Source organism: Sardina pilchardus, chromosome 12 (genome assembly GCF_963854185.1).
Source record: "Sardina pilchardus chromosome 12, fSarPil1.1, whole genome shotgun sequence".
NCBI classification, from domain to species: Eukaryota; Metazoa; Chordata; class Actinopteri; order Clupeiformes; family Clupeidae; genus Sardina; species Sardina pilchardus.
The window spans coordinates 16,887,976-16,906,744 of record NC_085005.1 but is presented as its reverse complement, the minus strand read 5'-3'; the positions used below and the strand labels follow the sequence as shown (position 1 = coordinate 16,906,744).

General features: G+C 41.1%; 1 protein-coding gene across 1 annotated transcript in view; it reads right to left on the bottom strand.

The window, feature by feature from the left end:
* Positions 1-2,996: 2,996 nt before the first annotated feature.
* The window catches only part of LOC134098203 (CMP-N-acetylneuraminate-beta-galactosamide-alpha-2,3-sialyltransferase 1-like), a 29,389-nt gene continuing 13,616 nt past the window's right edge, over positions 2,997-18,769 (bottom strand). Inside the window, exons 4-8 of the mRNA XM_062551196.1 lie at positions 12,472-12,657; positions 7,453-7,498; positions 4,545-4,664; positions 3,349-3,509; positions 2,997-3,160 (exon numbers count right to left, since the gene is read on the bottom strand). Coding sequence (XP_062407180.1) covers positions 3,112-3,160; positions 3,349-3,509; positions 4,545-4,664; positions 7,453-7,498; positions 12,472-12,657 — 562 coding nt within the window. The 3' untranslated portion in view covers positions 2,997-3,111. The remainder of the gene's footprint in view (positions 3,161-3,348; positions 3,510-4,544; positions 4,665-7,452; positions 7,499-12,471; positions 12,658-18,769) is intronic.

Sequence of the window (18,769 nt, the reverse complement as noted above, 5' to 3'; positions counted from 1 at the left end):
AGGGGAATATTTGCCCAATTTTCCGTACAGAAATGTTAAAATTTAGTCAAATTCTGTAGGGAATGGCGATGGACTGCTCTCTTCAAGTCAATCCACATATTTTCTATAGTATTTAAGTCAGGGCTCTGACTTTGCCACTCAAGGATATTCACCATCCTATCCTTAAGCCACTGCTTTGTTCTTTTGGCAGTATGTTTAGGATTATTGTCGTGTTGGAAGGCGAATGACCTCCCCATCCTCAGCTGTCTAGGAGAGGGACGCAGGTTTTCCTTAAGAATGTGGGTGTATTTGGCAGCATCCATTTTCCCTTCTATCCTGACCAATTGCCCAGTTCCCGCTGAAAAGAAACATCCCCACAACATAATGTTGCCCCAACCATGCTTCACACTAGGTATGGTGTGTTTTGGGTGGTGTACTGTGTTGGTTTTCGCCAAACATTGCGCTTGGAGTTCAGTGCAAAAACACATCTGGAATATTCTGCTACCATGTGGAAAAAGCTTATATGGTCAGATGAGACTAAGATCGAACTTTTTGGAGACTAAGATTGAAGTTTTTGGACTGAGCTCCAGGCGCTAACCAAACACAGTATACACACCCAAACACACCCAAAACACACCATACCTACTTTGAAGCATGGTGGGGGCAACATTATGTTTTGGGGATGTTTCTCTTCAGCGGGGACTGGGCAATTGGTCAGGATAGAAGGGAAAATGGATGCTGTCAAGTACACCAAAATTCTTGAGGAAAACCTGCGTCCCTCTCCTAAACAGCTGAGGATGGGGAGGTCATTCGCCTTCCAACACGACAAAAATCCTAAACATACTGCCAAAAGAACAAAGCAGTGGCTTAAGGATAGGATGGTGAATATCCTTGAGTGGCAAAGTCAGAGCCCTGACTTAAATCCTATAGAAAATATGTGGATTGACTTGAAGAGAGCAGTCCATCGCCATTCCCTACAGAATTTGACTAAATTTTAACATTTCTGCACGGAAAATTGGGCAAATATTCCCCTATCTAGGTGTGCAAAGCTATAATAGAGACATATCCAAACAGATTGATGGCTGTAATGAAAGCAAAAGGAAGTTTTACAAAGTATTAAGTCAGGGGTATGATGACTTTTCCAACCCTGTTATTCTAGTTTTTAATTTTTTATTAATTTTCAGAACTGTTGACTTTTTTTTCATTATTTTGATGTTGTACAGCTACGTTTGTAAATAAAACTGGAAAAGATTTTTTTTAAAATGGGTTTTGATTTCAGGCTGTAAGACAAAAAAAGTAACTATTTCAAAAGGGTATGATAACTTTCTATAGGCACTGTATATACACATGATATAGATATACTGTATATATTAAAAAAATACTCCTGCTCCTATGGGAATTCAACATAGAATTTACTTTTGCCCCCTGTATTTAAGGAGGAACATTTATTTATTTACGATACATTCTTCAATCACATAGAAAATTGGTGTCCTTAGCGGTTGGATTTTTACTTTTTTAAAAAAAAAAATAATAAAGGCATTAAGATCAATTGTCAAAAGACGATTTTATATTCCTCTTTTGAGTAAATTTTAGCATGGGTTCAAATACTTATTCTCCCCACTGTATGGATTATGTAAGTAACTTTGGTACGGTGTAAGCGTCTTCTAAATTAATACGTAAATGCATTACAAACAAACCAGGCACACTTCGCTCTCTCTCTTCTCCTTCCCTTGATTTAACTTTGCTTTAACTTTTATCCTATTCTATGCAAAAAGTACTTATTGCTGCATTAACATGTCCTAGTCACAATGTACCTTGACTTTTCATAGTCCCTTTGCAGTTTTTTTTTTTGCAATGGACACCTTAGTAAAACTTGTCCTTCCTGTATGGTAGTAAAATGACCAGTTTGACTGCTCCAACAGGGCCTGTGAGGAGCCGATTTGGGCCCAAACATGTGTACACACACACACATAGACACACACACACACACACACAGGAGCGTGCGCGCGCACACACATTAACAAAGTTAAATCAATTATAATATAATAAAATATTGCTATTTTTGAGTTTATTCTCAAAATAAGGTATATTGTGAAAATTAGAATAATATTTGGCGATTCCCTGACATGTTTAGCCTACAGTACAACCAAGCATGAAACATAGAATCCAGTCCACTGTTGCAGGTTGTTGTTTTGAGGCAAAATGGCAAAATAAATATTAGAGGGAAACATTAAAAAAAGATAATAATGAGTGCATTACTCATCCAAGAGTGAAATAAATATTTAGGATAGTCCCATTTTAGAATGAATGAAAACTAATTTGGAAATTAAGTCATGTGGTCAAATACTGTATAAGCTTGCTGTTGATTTCCTTTACTTCTTACTATAACTACTATCACTATACATCAATTAAATTCACAGCCTGTAAAGTTGTGGGTTCAATTCCCTTCTTCCACCATTATGCCCTTGAGCAAGGCACTTAACCTCGAGTTGCTCAATGGACAGTGGCCCTTGTAATATACGTGTATGTTGTGTATATGCATGTATTATGTAAGTCACTTTGTAGATGTGTTGTGTATACTGTATATGCATTATGTAAGTCACTTTGGATATAAGCGTCTGCTAAATTAGAGAATAAAATTGGATGCTTTTATCATTTTTTGTGCTTAAGAGCCCCACTATAGTCATTCTTCAACAAGGCAAAGAAGCGAGACAACACAATTAAATTGGATAGTATAGCAACCTCTGTAAGTCAGGGACCAGCACTTGAAATGCCCATAAGTACAGTTAGAATAATAACCAGGAAGTTTCAATCAACTGGAACAGTGATAAACATGTGTCCTTATCCTGGCAAGCTTATCTTGCCCCATGCACAGTGAAGAGGATGGTACTGTATACGATATGAGAATCCATTAGATACATAACTGTAGCATCTTGGGGTCACCAAAAAAGACAAACCTCAATGTTAATATTATCGTGTCATTTAATTACAGATGTAAATATAAATAATTTGCCAAAAATCAAATCACCATATACTGACAGTATTTTCAGAAAGAAGGCCCTCACCATCCTCGATACATTTCAGTTATGTCTCTTTCGTTTAACTCCTTGATTGTGTGATAAACATGTGTCCTTATCCTGGCAAGCTTATCTTGCCCCCATAAACAGTGAAGAGGATGGTACTGTATATGATATGAGAATCCATTAGATACATAACTGTAGCATCTTGGGGTCACCAAAACAGACAAACCACAGAAGTGACCTCGATGTTAATATTATCGTGTCATTTAATTACAGATGTAAATATGAATAATTTGCCAAAAATCAAATCACCATAGATTGACAATATTTTCAGAAAGAAGGCCCTCACCATCCTCGATACATTTCAATTATGTCTCTTTCGTTTAACTCCTTGATTGTGTTATACTCAAAACCGCCCCCATGATGGCCAGTTTTAAAACGTTTCGATGTTCTTTCAAAGTAGTGATCCCAGCGCCCATTCCTGTCTGCTCCAAAACCAAACACTCTGACCTGAAAAGAGAGGATCTTTCATTTATATGTATACATCTGACTCTATCGAAAATAAACTCCACATGATATGACTTTACATTCATTTATTAGGTCTACCATTTTCATTGTGGCTGTGGCTGAGAAACAAGTAGTTTGTAACACATGCTGATCAACCATCTGCTTTCACTACGGAATAAAGTTCCATTGCAAGAAGTGACCAGACTACTTGGGGATGGATATGAAAAACCCCATTTTCCTTGACAGCGGTCTGTTAGCAACGGTCTGTTATCGAGAAATATTAGACCTCCGAGTGTTGGGAAGACCCGTGAAATAAAAGGTTATAACGTTTCTATTTCCACCCATAATACAATATATATCAATACATTTAGATCACAACCAACTACTGGTTGCTTATTAAGGATTTACCCAAAATTAATCAGCTAGAATAAGAATCGGTGGTTAATGGTTAATTAATGGTTCTATAAAATAGAACCGTTACCACTGGGGACAATCTCAGTACCGTACACAGATGCATTTGCCTTTTTAGGTGCAATTCTGTAGTAGTAATGAGCTTATGATAATCATAAGTGGATAATGAGGGGCAATACATAGATTTCTTCTATGCAACGTCACGACAACGTGCGCCAACCAAGAGGCAGCATAAAGCATAAACAGCATAAAGTAGCTGCTCTCCGTGAAAAGATTCAAATGAATTTTGGTGCCGAAAACAGCACCATTTGAAAAGACGATGGTTAGAGAATGTTCAGGAATGTAAAGGAATGCATTTCTTTGCCAAAAAAACACCACAACAACGATGTTATATTAATAATAAAAACAAACAACAAACTCTGAAATAAACTCTGAAATGAGATGTTATTATCATTTAGACAACAGTGGCATACAAGAAATGCCGATTGTAGCTTACAGCAGCTGGTTATTAGGTTAACTTTATAACGTTGTGACCGGCGCATCTAGTTTTGTTGGTAAACTGTGTACAGGCTCAGACTCCTCAGCTTGTATGGCAGCATAGGCATATACAATGATCAAATGTCTCACCTGGTCACAGACATGCAGAGCCAGAACAACAGTCATAAATCCGGTGGATGGATACTTGCCATGTTTTTTCAGCCAAACATGGTGGACATATTTCATAAAAGTGGGATTAACAACCATCGCCTGAGGAAAGGCAAAAGAAACAATTTGAGGCAAAAAGGGATTGAGGAGCACACACTAGATAGCTTGCCTTTGCATACTGACTCCAGCCTTCAGTCCATGATGTGCATAACTATTCAAAAGTGTTTTTCAAAGATTTTTTTTTCGTTGATTTTTTAAAAAAATACAATACATAAAAAGTGATTTGTTTAGTAAATACAATTTCCTGTGCATTAGCCACATTGCATTTATATTTCTCTTTCAGTCCCTTCCATCATTGTATCATGTACGCTAATATATCAAATACTGTATATGGCTATGGCTATGGCTATGGCTATGGCTATGGCTATGGTTATTTAGCAGACGCCTTTGTCCAAAGCGACATACAAATAAATAGCAATACAAATTAAATAACAGTGAACAATTACAAAAAAGGGAGAATAGCAATATTATCAATACAACAATCATTTAAGCACTAATCTAATGAGAAATAAAACAATGAAATGACAAAAGCAATCAAATAAGTCACTCAGTTAATTATCTAATAACAATAACTATAGCAAGGTATGGCTAAATTTAAGGACAATAGCAGAATAAATGTAAAATTTTAACAATGGACAAATTATAACAAAACAAAACTATTATACAAACCATAACACATAACAAACACTCAAAAGACTAAGTGCATATTAAACAAATATGCCTTAAGACCCCTCTTAAAAGATCCAAAACTGTTGCTTGAACGGAGAGCACTGGGCAACTCATTCCACCAACACGGAACCACTGAAGAATAGGATCTACAGATTGACCTAGCATGTATGGTTTGTCGACATAACAGACGCTCCTCAGAAGATCGCAATGGGCGGTTGGGAATGTACATCTTCATCAAAGAACTGAAGTAGCTAGGAGCAGATCCAGTCAGTGTCCTATAGGCCAGAGTGAGAGATTTAAATTTAATTCTGGCTACTATAGGGAGCCAGTGGAGAGTAACTAGGAGAGGGGTTACATGTGTCCTCTTTGGCTGATTGAAGACCAGTCGTGCTGCAGCATTCTGAATCAACTGTAGTGGTCTTAATACGCAAGCAGGTAGGCCAGCTAACAGGGAATTACAGTAGTCCAGCTTGGAGATAACCATTGCCTGTACAAGAAGCTGAGTGGAATCTTGTGTCAGATAAGGTCTGATCTTCCTAATGTTGTACAGGGTATACCGACATGACTTTGCAATTGAGGCAACATGTTCAGAGAAAGTAAGTTGGTCATCAATTATGACACCCAAGTTACGTGCCGATCTAGTTGGAGTCAATGAGGATGAATCAAGCTGGATGTTCATCTGTTGGGGAATGGCTGTTTTTGCTGGAAACACCAAGAGCTCAGTTTTGGAAAGATTAAGCTGAAGGTGCTGATCCTTCATCCAGATTGAAATATCCTTCAGGCATGCAGAGATCCGATGGGAAACACTAGAGTCCTCAGGTGGGAAGGATAGGAAAAGTTGAGTGTCGTCCGCATAGCAATGATATTCAAATCCATGAGAGCGAATAATCCCACCTAAAGAAGTGGTGTAAATAGAGAAGAGGAGGGGCCCTAATACTGATCCTTGAGGGACTCCTGTAGTGAGGTCATGAGACTTTGATATCTGTCCCTGCCAAGACACGCTAAAAGAACGCCCTTTAAGGTAAGATTTGAACCAGTCAAGAGCTTTCCCAGAAATTCCCAGTTCATATAGTGTAGAAAGGAGAATGTCATGGTTAACCGTATCAAAGGCTGCAGATAAATCTAACAGAATTAACACTGATGACTGAGCAGAGGACTTAGCTACTCTCAATGCTTCAGTCACAGATAGAAGAGCAGTTTCAGTAGAATGACCACTCTTGAAACCAGACTGCATAGGGTCTAGTAGGTTATTCTGATAGAGGAAGTCACACATTTGCTTGAAGACCACTTTCTCCAAAACCTTTGACAAGAAAGGAAGAAGGGAGACAGGTCTGTAGTTCTTCACATCAGTTGAATTAAGTGTACTTTTCTTCAGCAAAGGTGTAATTCTTGCCTGTTTAAAAGAAGAAGGAACTATTCCAGAACTGAGTGAAGTATTAAATACATGTGTGACTGCCGGTATAATAGCGGGTGCTATAGACTGCAGGAGAGTAGACGGGACAGGATCCAAAGGGCATGTGGTTGGACGGCTTCGCTGAAGCAGTTGAGAGACCGCTTCCTCATCAAGAGGAGAGAAAAAGTCCAATGATGGCATCATGCTAACACCAGGCAGAGTCCTTCTTACAGGGTCATCAAACTGAGCACTTATCTTAGCAACTTTCTCAGTGAAAAATGTTGCAAAGTCATCTGCTGACAGTGAAGAAGCTGCTGGCGGTGGTGGAGGATTGAGAAGAGACTTGAATGTAGAAAAAAGTTTTCTGCTGTCAGTGGCGTTCTCAATCTTACTCTGATAGTATGTTCTTTTTGCAAGTGTGACAGTGGATGAAAAAGATGAAAGCATAGACTGGTATTTACTAAGATCATTTCTATCTCCAGATTTATGCCATTTCCTTTCAACAGCTCTAAGTTCCTTGCGAACTGAGCGTATACTGTTTGTCAGCCATGGATGGCGAGGTTTAGAACGAGTGGGTCTTGTGGAAAGAGGACATGCTACATTCAGACAGGATGCCAGTGTAGAGCAAAGAGTCTCTGTAGCGTCATTAACCTCAAGTGATGAGAATGAACTCGGAATAGGTAGAGCAGAAGTTACTAATGTTGCAAAATGTTCACTTGAGAGGCTTCTGAGGTTCCGTATATCAAAAGCCATCTTAACGTGACTCACCAAATTTACATCTGCTTTTAATGTTGACATCACACGCATGCGCGTCCTAGGGAACAGGACAGGATGAAATTATCAGTCATGTACTCTGATCAATTATTGACAAATCAGTCAAGCAGATGTATACCCTTCATTTCTCTATACATTCAATAACCCCCACTGTTAGCCTAGCTTAGAAAAAATCTCTGGAAGTGGGGTACACCAGCAGTTAGCCTGTAGTTTTTAAAGTGATGAAATAGGCATTCTAACTCCAAAATGCTCTTGTTTACATGTTGTGATTTTACAATGTGTTGAAATGACAATGTAAAATGAGACACAGGAATTGCCTATGCACAGATAAAACTCATGCTATCTGGGGCCAGTTCACTACGACTTGTCATCATTTTGCATCAGGGTTGTATAGCTACAGTTGCTGCACTGCAGTGAGGACAACACACTCTCAATTTGTTCACTTCTTTATCCTGCCTGTGTTCTGCCGTCGACAGTTTTTCTCCTGTGTGTTTCTTGTTCTATTTTTGAAGTCGCTCAGGACTGTGGAGGCTCTATTTTGGACTGATAACAAAATCTCCTCTTTTGAGCCAATTCTGGGTGTGTCTTATCTAAACCGGAGTCCTTCCTGTGTAGGGTTGGGCATCGAAAACCGGTTCCTATCTTGGAACCGGTTTCAATTCCATCGACATCGTATGTCATTTTTGTTATCGATTCCCTTAAAGATTCCCTCAGCCTGCATGACGTCGGACATTTTCCGGTTTTCCTGAAATTTTGTGTCGCGGTACATTTACGTCACGCCCTCTGCGAAGACTCATACCAGAGAGGGTGAAAGCCATAGACCTAAAAGAAATGGACAAACAGACTCCTTTGTTCTCAATGGAAGGGGGCTGAAACAAAATTCCGTTTACTTTCCGTCGTACTGCGCAGACTCGTACTCACTTCGTGATGTTAGCCATCCTGCACATTGCTGTAACTCGTCTGATAGATCGAAAACCTCTGAAATTGTTAACGTTCGTTTTTAATATTATTATTATGTTTACTTGCCTCTAGGTAATGCTTTACCCTATCAAACAGTAGGCTACCGTAGGCTACACGCATTTTCACTGATCTTGCAATGACTTTCCGTCATGGTTTTTTTCGTGCAGGCTCACACAGCTTCTTATCCAAACATTACGTGAAATCTCCCCTCGAACGTTAGCTTCCCTACAACCGACATGCTAACTATACTTCTTTAAGAGAAACCAACGTTATATATGAGGAAGAAGTGAATTAGTTTTGCCTTCGATACCCTATATAGAATTCACAGAAGCTATAAGGGCGACACAGGGCACATGTTACATGAAGTTATGGGATCGCAAAAAAATCTGCAATCTATGGCCGTCCATGGGAGTTAGCAGAGCGTTGATCACCAGCTCATTTCGTGTTTCTACTTCCGGGAATATGCCTGCCCACTTGGTTAAAGCGGAGCGAGAGGGCCCAACGCTCGACCATTTCCGCGTTCTGTTATTACAAGGGGGCTGGGAGGGATATCCGATAGTAAGTGATATTGAAACCACCTCCGTATGTGGTGCGAATCAGCATTGGAAAAATCGCATTTCATGTGGTTTTGTGCCGTTCAGACTACCCAAAATTCAAGCTAGATACAATCCAGATAAGCAAAAAATCGGATTTCGACTGCCAGTGTTAACTAAGCCTATAGTTTCCTGATGTGTCTGGATGGGTCAACAGGTGAGAGACTGCAGTGTTTGAAGCAAATGCCTGTTTGACTAAGGCTGCGTTCAGACTGCCAGCCAAAATCCGATTTTTAGCCCATTCAGATTTGTATCGGATGTCACTTTTGAAGTCTGAACAGTGACCGGTCACATGAAATCCGATTTTTGCGAAACGGTTGCAAACCACATATAGGAGGTGGTTTCATATCGCATTTGTATCGGATATGGACAGATGCGTCTCAGTCTGAACAACTCCCAACACTCAGGGGTGCGTTTCTAGAAAGCGTCGTTTGCTAACTTGCGTCGCAATCTTGAGAGTTCGCTCCGTCGTTCTTGAATTTGGTGTTTCTAGAAAAGGTAGTTCAAACTCTCAATCGCAAACAAGGACGCAAAGTTTGGTCGTTTGAACTACTGCCCCTGGGCAGTCGCACCTGTGTCGTACCTTGGGAGTTCCAGTTGGTGATGTCGTCAGTGCAAGATCGCCTGACCAAAAATCACAAGCGCCCAACCAAAAATCACTAAGTTGTTGTTTTCTCGTGACTCAACGATTGCGCTATACTGTAGGCTAATATAAATTAAAATACCGTTGGGCTCATTCTTGCTACGTGTGTTACCTTGCGTTCATTTGCGTGTTGGTTTGCGTTTTGGTAGGCTGTTATGTTAGGTTACAAACCCTCGGGTCAAGCACACCGTTCACTAGTATAGTGGTTAAGGCAGGTGGCTTATCATCACAACATCGTAGGTTCTTTTCCCGTATGCATCACACGTGCTTTTGTTTCTGACTAGTGAAACGTGGAAATAACCCTAATAAGTAATGTCGTGGAACTATTAAACTGATGTCGTGTTCCTGGCCACTCGATGTAAAGCAATTAAAAATATTTAGGGTCTAACCTATTGTTGTGTGTGGTATGCCTGCTCTTACTCAAAAGTGACATGGAGAGGTAAGATGCGAACTTGGGCCGCGCGCGTACTGACATGCATGCAACAGCTGAACCACCAGACACCGATATAGTATTGTGATAATTTGTAATAAGTCTAGGCCATATATATTTTGTACAGATATTTTTTAGACATTTCACACAAATAAGTACATATATTGGACAGCTTAAGCAAACTGTTTCATGTGCTTGCATAGGTTTACGTTTTTTCCTGATAGCAATGATAATGCCAGCATGAATCACTTTGGGTTTAAATTAGACACGTCGACACATAGTGGGTGCCTCTCAACATCCCTCCTCGATCCTCGGTCCTCTATCCCATTGTTGCCGCCCCATCATTCAGTGAGGACGAGGATCGAGGAAGGAAAGGAGGATCTATAAAAGACAAGTGATAGGCATCCAGTGACAGAGAATTTCTAGTGGCTGGGGTATTATACGTTGACACTTTTTCCACCAATGAAATATGCCGCTGCGTCCTCAACAACGTTGTTGGAACAACGGTGTTCGAACACCGGAGGTAGCGAATTGCGACACAAGTACGATGCTTTCTGGAAACAGGTGTAACACTGTCGTTGTTTGATCGTAAGTTGCGTCGCACCACGGTGGTTTAACAACGCCGTTGCTAACTCTTCTAGAAACGCACCCCAGATCGGATTTGACTGTCCGTGACGTGACTTTACGTGCGTGACCGCCCACCTATTTCGAGTTGTAGAGCAACGTTACGGCTACGTTATGTCTTTTGACCATGTTATATTAAACGTGACTTAACAATACTCAATGCTAAATAGAGCATTATACAGTCTCTGCTCTGTTTCTATTGAAGTTGCAAGAATCCACATTGTTCTAAATGGCGTTAAATAATTAAATAGCCTTCCAACAGTTTGAAGCGGAGCTTGCCACTGATTAGTTTCGGTTTCTGTCGCGCAAATGCGCACACGTATGCATGTTTAATCACACCAAATTAGCAAGTATTTCCTCCTGATGGCAGAAATGTTTGTTTTCGTTGCTACAGCAACCTGTCAGAACTGTTACTAATGTGACCCAGTCTGAACAGAGCCATATCCGATTTGGACACTTGCTAAAGGCAGTGTGAACAGTCAGCCCTAAAAATCGGATATGAGAAGGAATCAGATTTGAATCAGATTCGTCTGCAGTCTGAACGCGGCGCGGCCTTAGGCTTAGTTCACACTGGCAGTCGAAATCCGATTTTTTGCTTATCTGGATTGTATCTAGCTTGAATTTTGGGTAGTCTGAACGGCACAAAACCGCATGAAATGCGATTTTTCCAATGCTGATTCGCACCACATACGGAGGTGGTTTCAATATCACTTACTATCGGATATGACTCAATCTGAACAGTCGAACCACTTAAATAGGATTTCAACATACCCCTTTTGTCATTTGCACTGCGACAAACAATTGCAATGTAATTCTGAGTGACGGAAGTGATTGATTGATTGATTCAGCGCGTGTGCCAGGGCTACCAGCAAAACAAAAACCAACGTCAGACTCAATTCATCATTTTATGATGAAACATGGAAAACTGTAACGTTAAGAGTGATGAGGTATTTGCGCCGCGGCTACGCATAATAAGTTGGAAAATATAAAAAATAAATCCACTTTCATCCATGACGACTTGGTTGTGTACAACTCTACCTAATGAATCCAGGTGTGTGTAATTTATATCGGATCTGAGCATTGCACGCCAAGATCGGATGTGATCACTTGCAATATGCAATGAGAACAGTCAGTCAGAAAGATCAGGTTCTGATCGGATATGCAAGACATCCGATTTCGACTGCCAGTGTGAACTAAGCATTATAGACTGACTGGAGTGTGACTAATGTAGAAGGCAGGGAGGTTGTGATGTGATCTTTGAGCTATTACACATACAGAAAAGAGAATGGTATGTTTCTGTTGATCTAACTCTGGGATAGATAGCACATAGGCTAACTTCCCAAAAGGCTGGTGTTAATCAGGAGCACACACATACTAGGATCAAACACTCACACTGGGAGCAATGGGCAACCAATCCAGCACCCAATTAATAGCTGGGTTCTTGCACGAGGGCAACTCATTGGTGGATGTGGGAGAGTTCCGTTCAATCACTCCTCCAACCCTTATTTTTTCCTACCAGTCAGGGATAGAACTGGTCACGCTTCCAAGTTTCATTAACCAGTAGAATACAGATGACAGGTGTTCCTTTCAGAGATCCTGTGTCTAATGAAAGCACCATCTATTCAAAAACTAAAAAACTGCACGGAAAGAATATGTTCAGGTTTAGGTTTACTTGTGATATACGGTGTGCCAATACCTAGCTTACTAAGCATACATGGCTTACAGTACTAAGCATACTAACAGTCTTTGCTAGCATTTCCTACCTTGTGATGTTGTGTGTGGTGAAGGCACTCATCAACCATTCCAGGTCCAGTGTCTTGAAGGGAAACAGGACCAGATGAGTCGAGTTGGTGACAACAGCATCAACAGCACTTTCAGGGTATATAATGCGATGAGTAGTTTTTGATCCTACATCCTCTTCGAAACCTTCGGTAGGTCCTTTATTCATCCTGCTTGTATAATGGTCATACATGAAGAGATCAAGAGAGAATGAAATCTGCTTGTACAAATAAACACATCTATGATACAAACTCTTGTTGAAAGGCAGTTTATGGTGTGGCAGTGCAATAGAAATATTGCATCATCGCTTTAGTCACGACCCCTAGCCTGGCAAGCCAAACTACACAGAAATGTATAGTCTGGGGTCGGACCATTCACAGAGTTGAAGCCTGTGGGTGGGATGAACAGTTGTCTTTCAAACTGCCTCTGCACGTAATAGGCCAGCATTTGTGACCAATCGTAGCCGGTCGGCAAAACGGCAAATACATCCTTCTTTAAAACGAATGACTTAAGTGCTTCTTTCTGCTCAAACTTCAGAGAAAAGCCCAAGTCTAACTCTTCCAAAGCCGATTCAAACGAGCGCGCTTCGTTAGCCTCATCCATCTTTTGTTTTTGGCGACATTTTTTTTGACTGTCACACTCAAAGTGTGAACTTATCAAGAAAGAGGCAAATAAATGTTACACAGCTCTGCAACAGGTATAGGACAATGATAGACTTAGCAGCCTTAACGTTAACTTGGAAAATCAAGGAGAAACAGCAAATCAACAGTGAACAAAAACTAGCAGGTAGAACGTTTAAAATCTAATTGTCGGAGTCGGCGCTGTTGTGTTTGAAAGACAAGTTAGAGCCGCCAAGACCCGCCTTACGTTGCTTCTGATTTGTTTATATTGCGTGATGCCTTCTATGGTTGGTGAGATTTAGGCACAAAGGACTGATGGATTGGTTATTGCTGTAAGCTGGTAATTTTCCATCTCTAAAGTTCAGAACGGGGAGACAACCTCATAGCTAGACTCCTTTGTGTCCAGGTGATCTATTTGCATTTGAACTGTCCCCATTGTGTGTGTGACCGGCCATTTGTTAAGAGGCCCTCGGACACACCTCCAGTTTTCCCCTGGAAAACTCATGCTGAAAACTAAAATGTATCTGTTTCATGACAAATGATAATACATCCATGTTTGGTCTTGAATTAATACTTGTAATGTGGGCAACAGCCTGATCACGCTTTCATTGCAATCTAATGTATGTATACATAATTGTAGAGTAAGAACTGCACGGGAGAACTTCAGGTGGTGGACCCACCCACAGGGTTGGGGGGTGACCTGCATGATCATTTAAGGTTGAGAATTTCTCACCTCTGGTCTCTTCTCTCTATCTCAGCTCTGGGCAAGGAGGTCACTCTGATCTCTGGTCCCCCTCTCTCGCCCTCTCTCTGCCTTCTCCTCTCTCTCTCTCTCTATCTTTTGATTTCTTTATGGGGTTTGTTATTTTCATTATTTGATATATTGTTTTATCTGGTGTATGTAGCATTGTAACTTGGTAACTTGTTAAGGTTTAAGTCCAAGTTTATTGTTTGTTTTGAGGTTAAGTTCATTTTCTCCTTTGTTCCTTTGTTCAAGGACAATTACTGATACTTTTACTCTTACCTACGGCTCAAGGCCTAATAAATGGTTAATTCTCCTCGCTCAGTTTGCATATCTCTAAAAGTTTAGTGTGCCATTCCATTCTCTGTCATAGTTAAACAAACTAGTTATTTGGTAATTTATTAGAGGTACAATATGTCTTATGGAGTCAGATTAACTTGGTAAATTCCTAATACAATTGCCATCTAACTTCTCAGATATTTTTACAGTCCAATTCAACCTCATCGAAGCGCCGGACGTAGACAGAATACGTATCAAGTGGGAAAATATATTGTCGTATATTTGGCCTACTTACATTGCTGTCAGTCAATCAGAGCTCGAACTACGGCAAGGCAATGACCAAAGTTGATCATCATGAAAAAAAATATATAGTGCACTGAATGGGGAAATATTTTGCATGAGAAATGACTTGGCAGCCCTGGTTGTGCGATACGGTCTCAAACCCAACTCGTCGAACGAGGACGCATGGTCCAGCCAGTGTTGGGAAAGTTCACTTTCTACATGAACTAGTTCAGTTCATCGTTCACAAATTTTAAAATGAACTAGTTCAGTTCATAGTTCATCATTCCAAATTATGAACGAAGTTCACAGCTCCAAAAAATGAACTAGTTCAGTTTATTTTTTCAATATGTTGCGAACCATAGCCTACTCTTTCAAAATTGTTGCCACATGAAATAGCCATTTTCAGACCTGGTTTTACGCACATTCTGCTATAATTGCTTCCCATTTCTGACGGGAGCGGAAATTCAGACATAAACCATGCGAAATGTATACGGCCTCCGTTTGTTCACATCTAATGTAGAATTTCCATGAATTGGCCTTTGGTTCGCTGGGCAGAAATGCGGCCGCACTGTCATAGGAGTGTAGTTTTTACACCGGGAGAGGAGGATACTTGCTGTATTAGCTGCAGCCGCAGCGTGAGAGATGGAACTGTCCACTGACATAGGGCTCTTTAAAAGGCTACACGTAATACTTCACTTGATCATCAAGTGCGATTTTCTTCCGCGATTGCATGCATGGGCCGTAGCAGCAACATTATGGAAACATAGGTCGGCAGCAGGAAAAAATCCGGTAGTAGCCTATACGGAAATATGAATTCAGATATAGAATCTGACATAGGCTAGACAAAGGAGCACACGCAACAGTTGGGCAACACTTTTACGGTGTGTTTTTTGCCTGAACCTAACGAAATTAAAAAAGAGTGAACGTGACGTTCACAGACACCAGAATGAACGCGTTCACGGTATCGTTCATCAGGCAGAAATACAGTTCGTTCACGTTCACCAAAATTATGAACGAGTTCATGAACTTTCGTTCAATGAACGCGTTCAGGCACAACACTGGGTCCAGCCCCCTGGCGTCTTATCGGAAGCCGAAGGTGAGGGCTCAAGGACTCCGTACACAGATAGAGCGTTCTGATTGGCTCGGCTGAACTCGATCCTGGCGCAGGCTTGTCCTCAACGGTGCGACCCTAGACCATCCCGCCAGGCAAAAATATTTTTGGCCGCTAGGGTGCGTCTAGATTTCTAGGCTACACGACCCCAGCATTCGCACCAAACCTGGTCAAGCAACTGCCCTTGTGACCCTTTCATCATTTGATGATGAGTGCTTTCCTCTTGAGACAATCAAGAGAGGGCAACACCTAAAGGCTGGCTTACATTGTACGATTTTGGTCTGTTTTAACAGTCGGCGACTACATTTCCAAAATCGGACGGAAATCATGTAATGGGAGTTGTAATGGAATCGCGGTGCACTCCCGTCAACGAAATCGTTTAGTGTAAGGTGCCAATCTGAGCGGTTTTAAGTCCGTCGGAGTCTTTTTCTAGTTTTGCCGTTACGACAATATCAAACATGTTTGATATTATCGGAAGTCTTTTCAGTCGCGGCTCATGCAAATAGTGACGTGAACATTAAAAACCAATAATGACCTCGCTCCAACACGAAACAGGAAGGGGCAAAATAGGCAACAGCTGTAGCTTATATGATTATTTGTTATTTCATTTCTTATAAATTATTAGTCTAATTGTTCTAGGTGACAGAACAGCTCTATATCTGTTAGGGATGTCACACATGAAACAATGCGAAAATAAAGACTTTGATATGAGTAGGCTATCATATGAGTTCCTGTAGATGATGACGACGTGTAGCCTAGTGCACGATGGAAATAATTTGAAGGAATCTAGTAGCAGTCTTGTCTCTAGCGGACAGCCTGTGACTAGACTGTGACTAGAAACTCAATGAATTGTCTTTAGATGTGAGAGGGTCTGAGACTGTAGTCTTTCAAAAATCTTTTTCAAATCTTTGCAAAGTCTGTCAATGTAAGGTAGGCTTTAAATGCAGAGAGAAGACGCAGCATGGGAGACTTGGCAGAGTTGGCCATTGCTCTAAGCGGTGAGCTATGCTAGGTCTCCTATGTGGGAAGAAGGCTCCAAGCTGGCACTGTGCAGGATGGTTGGCTTTTAGGTAAGTGTGATTTCTGTCGCAAAAATGCTTTTAATGGTTTGCAGTTAGAGAGAGGATTGACATCCCCTTACAAAACAACACATAGACATGTACATTGGGGTAAACCAAATGGGACAGACATTGACATACAGTATGACTTGGATAACCACAAACACATACAGTACACACAATACATATACTGTATGTCGTTGGATCGTATTAAAAGCTGATGAGAAATCAACAAAAATAATTTGGGCATGGGAGCCACTTTCCTCAAGATGTTTGAGAAGTATATGAAGTATGGTAAGAGTGGCATCTTCTACTCCCCTGTCTGGCCTATAGGCAATCTGCATGGGATCCAATACATGTTCAGTATTCCTTAGAATTTGACACCTTATCAGCTTTTCAAAATGTTTAATTAAAGTCGAGGTTAAAGCAATGGGTCTGAAATCATTTAGAGTTTTAGCTTTGCTACATTTAGGGACAGGAACCACTGCATATTTCCAAACTTTGGGTACGTTTTGTGTCTGTAGAGATTTATTGAAAATAAATTGAAATATTGGACTCAGTTCTCTTGTGCATGACTTAATTAAACGCCCACAGATGTTATCTGGTCCGCAGCTTTTATTCATTTTTGTCTTACGGAAGACATTTTCAACATCACTACATGTTGTGCTGACCGTCTTTAAGTTTGTGTTGGAGTTCTTGAACCTCCTGTGTGAAATCAAGCTTATCAAAACGGGTATAAAAACAGTTCAAATCATTGGCAAGGTCATTGTCAGATTTAAAACCCTCTAGGGAGAGACATGGCTACTATTACTTTGATTCTGGATACCCGTCATAGTTTTCATACAGGACCAGGCAGAGTCAAGGTTATTTTCAGACATATGGCAATCTCGTTTTACAACATACTCTTATCTACAGGTGATAGTGGCTATCAGCTGACAACCTGGCGTCTCACACCCTTTGCCAGCGCACAGAATGTGGCTCAACAGCACTACAATAACGTGCACGGGCGCGCCCGTGATGACCTCTCTTTGTGACTGCAGCACAGCATCAGTGAGGACGCGGGTGTTCGCACGTGTATCACGGCTTGGGCCTGGCACACTCCCTTCATTGGCTGCAGACGCACACAGCCCGCTGGTGCCCGCCGTCGGAGAGTGGCCCGCTGGTGCCGGCCGTCGAGGACAGCCCGCTGGTGCAATGAGAACAGTCAGTCAGAAAGATCAGGTTCTGATCGGATATGCAAGACATCCGATTTCGACTGCCAATGTGATCTAAGCCTTAGAGTGCCAGTTTGAAGTGACCCAAATCCGCTTTTTTGCTCTCATGTGGTACGTATCCGATCTGTGCCACGATAGTGTGAACAGTAAAAAAACACATGAATTCCGATCTCCTCAGATCGGATACAGGCCCTTTTGTGGTTTTAAATCAGATATGGATCGGATATTTGTTCAGGTGTCTACAGTACAGTCTTAACAAACAAATCCGATATTCCAGTGCAATGCATCCCACACGTCATTAATCTGTGACAATTTTGCGCCTGTTAATGACGTTAGGTTACAATTCAGAGTGGGTGGCAACCAAGGGGGCAGGCATATTCCCGGAAGTAGAAACACGAAATGAGCTGGTGATCAACGCTCTGCTAACTCCCTTGGACGGCCATAGATTTCAGATTTGTTTGCGATCCCATAACTTCATGTAACATGTGCCCTTTGTCTCCCTTATAGTTTCTGTGTATTCTATATAGGGTATCGAAGGCAAAATTAATTCACTTCTTCCCCCTATATTACGTCGGTTTCCCGTAAAGAAGTATTTTAGCATGTCGGTTGTAGGGAAGCTATAACGTTTGAGGGGAGATTCCCCGTAATGTTTGGATAAGAAGCTGAGTGAGCCTGCACGAAAACCATGACGGAGAGTTATTCGCAAGATCAGTGAAAATGCGTGTAGCCTATGGTAGCCTACTGTTTGATATGGTAAAGCATTACCTAGAGGCAAGTACACATAATAATAATATTAAAAACGAACGTTAACAATTTCAGAGGTTTTCGATCTATCAGACGAGTTACAGCAGGCTAACGTCACGAACTGAGTACGAGTCTGCGCAGTACGACGGAAAGTAAACGGAATTTTGTTTCAGCCCCCTTCCATCGAGAACAACGAAGTCTGTTTGTCCATTTCTTTTAGGTCTATGGTGGC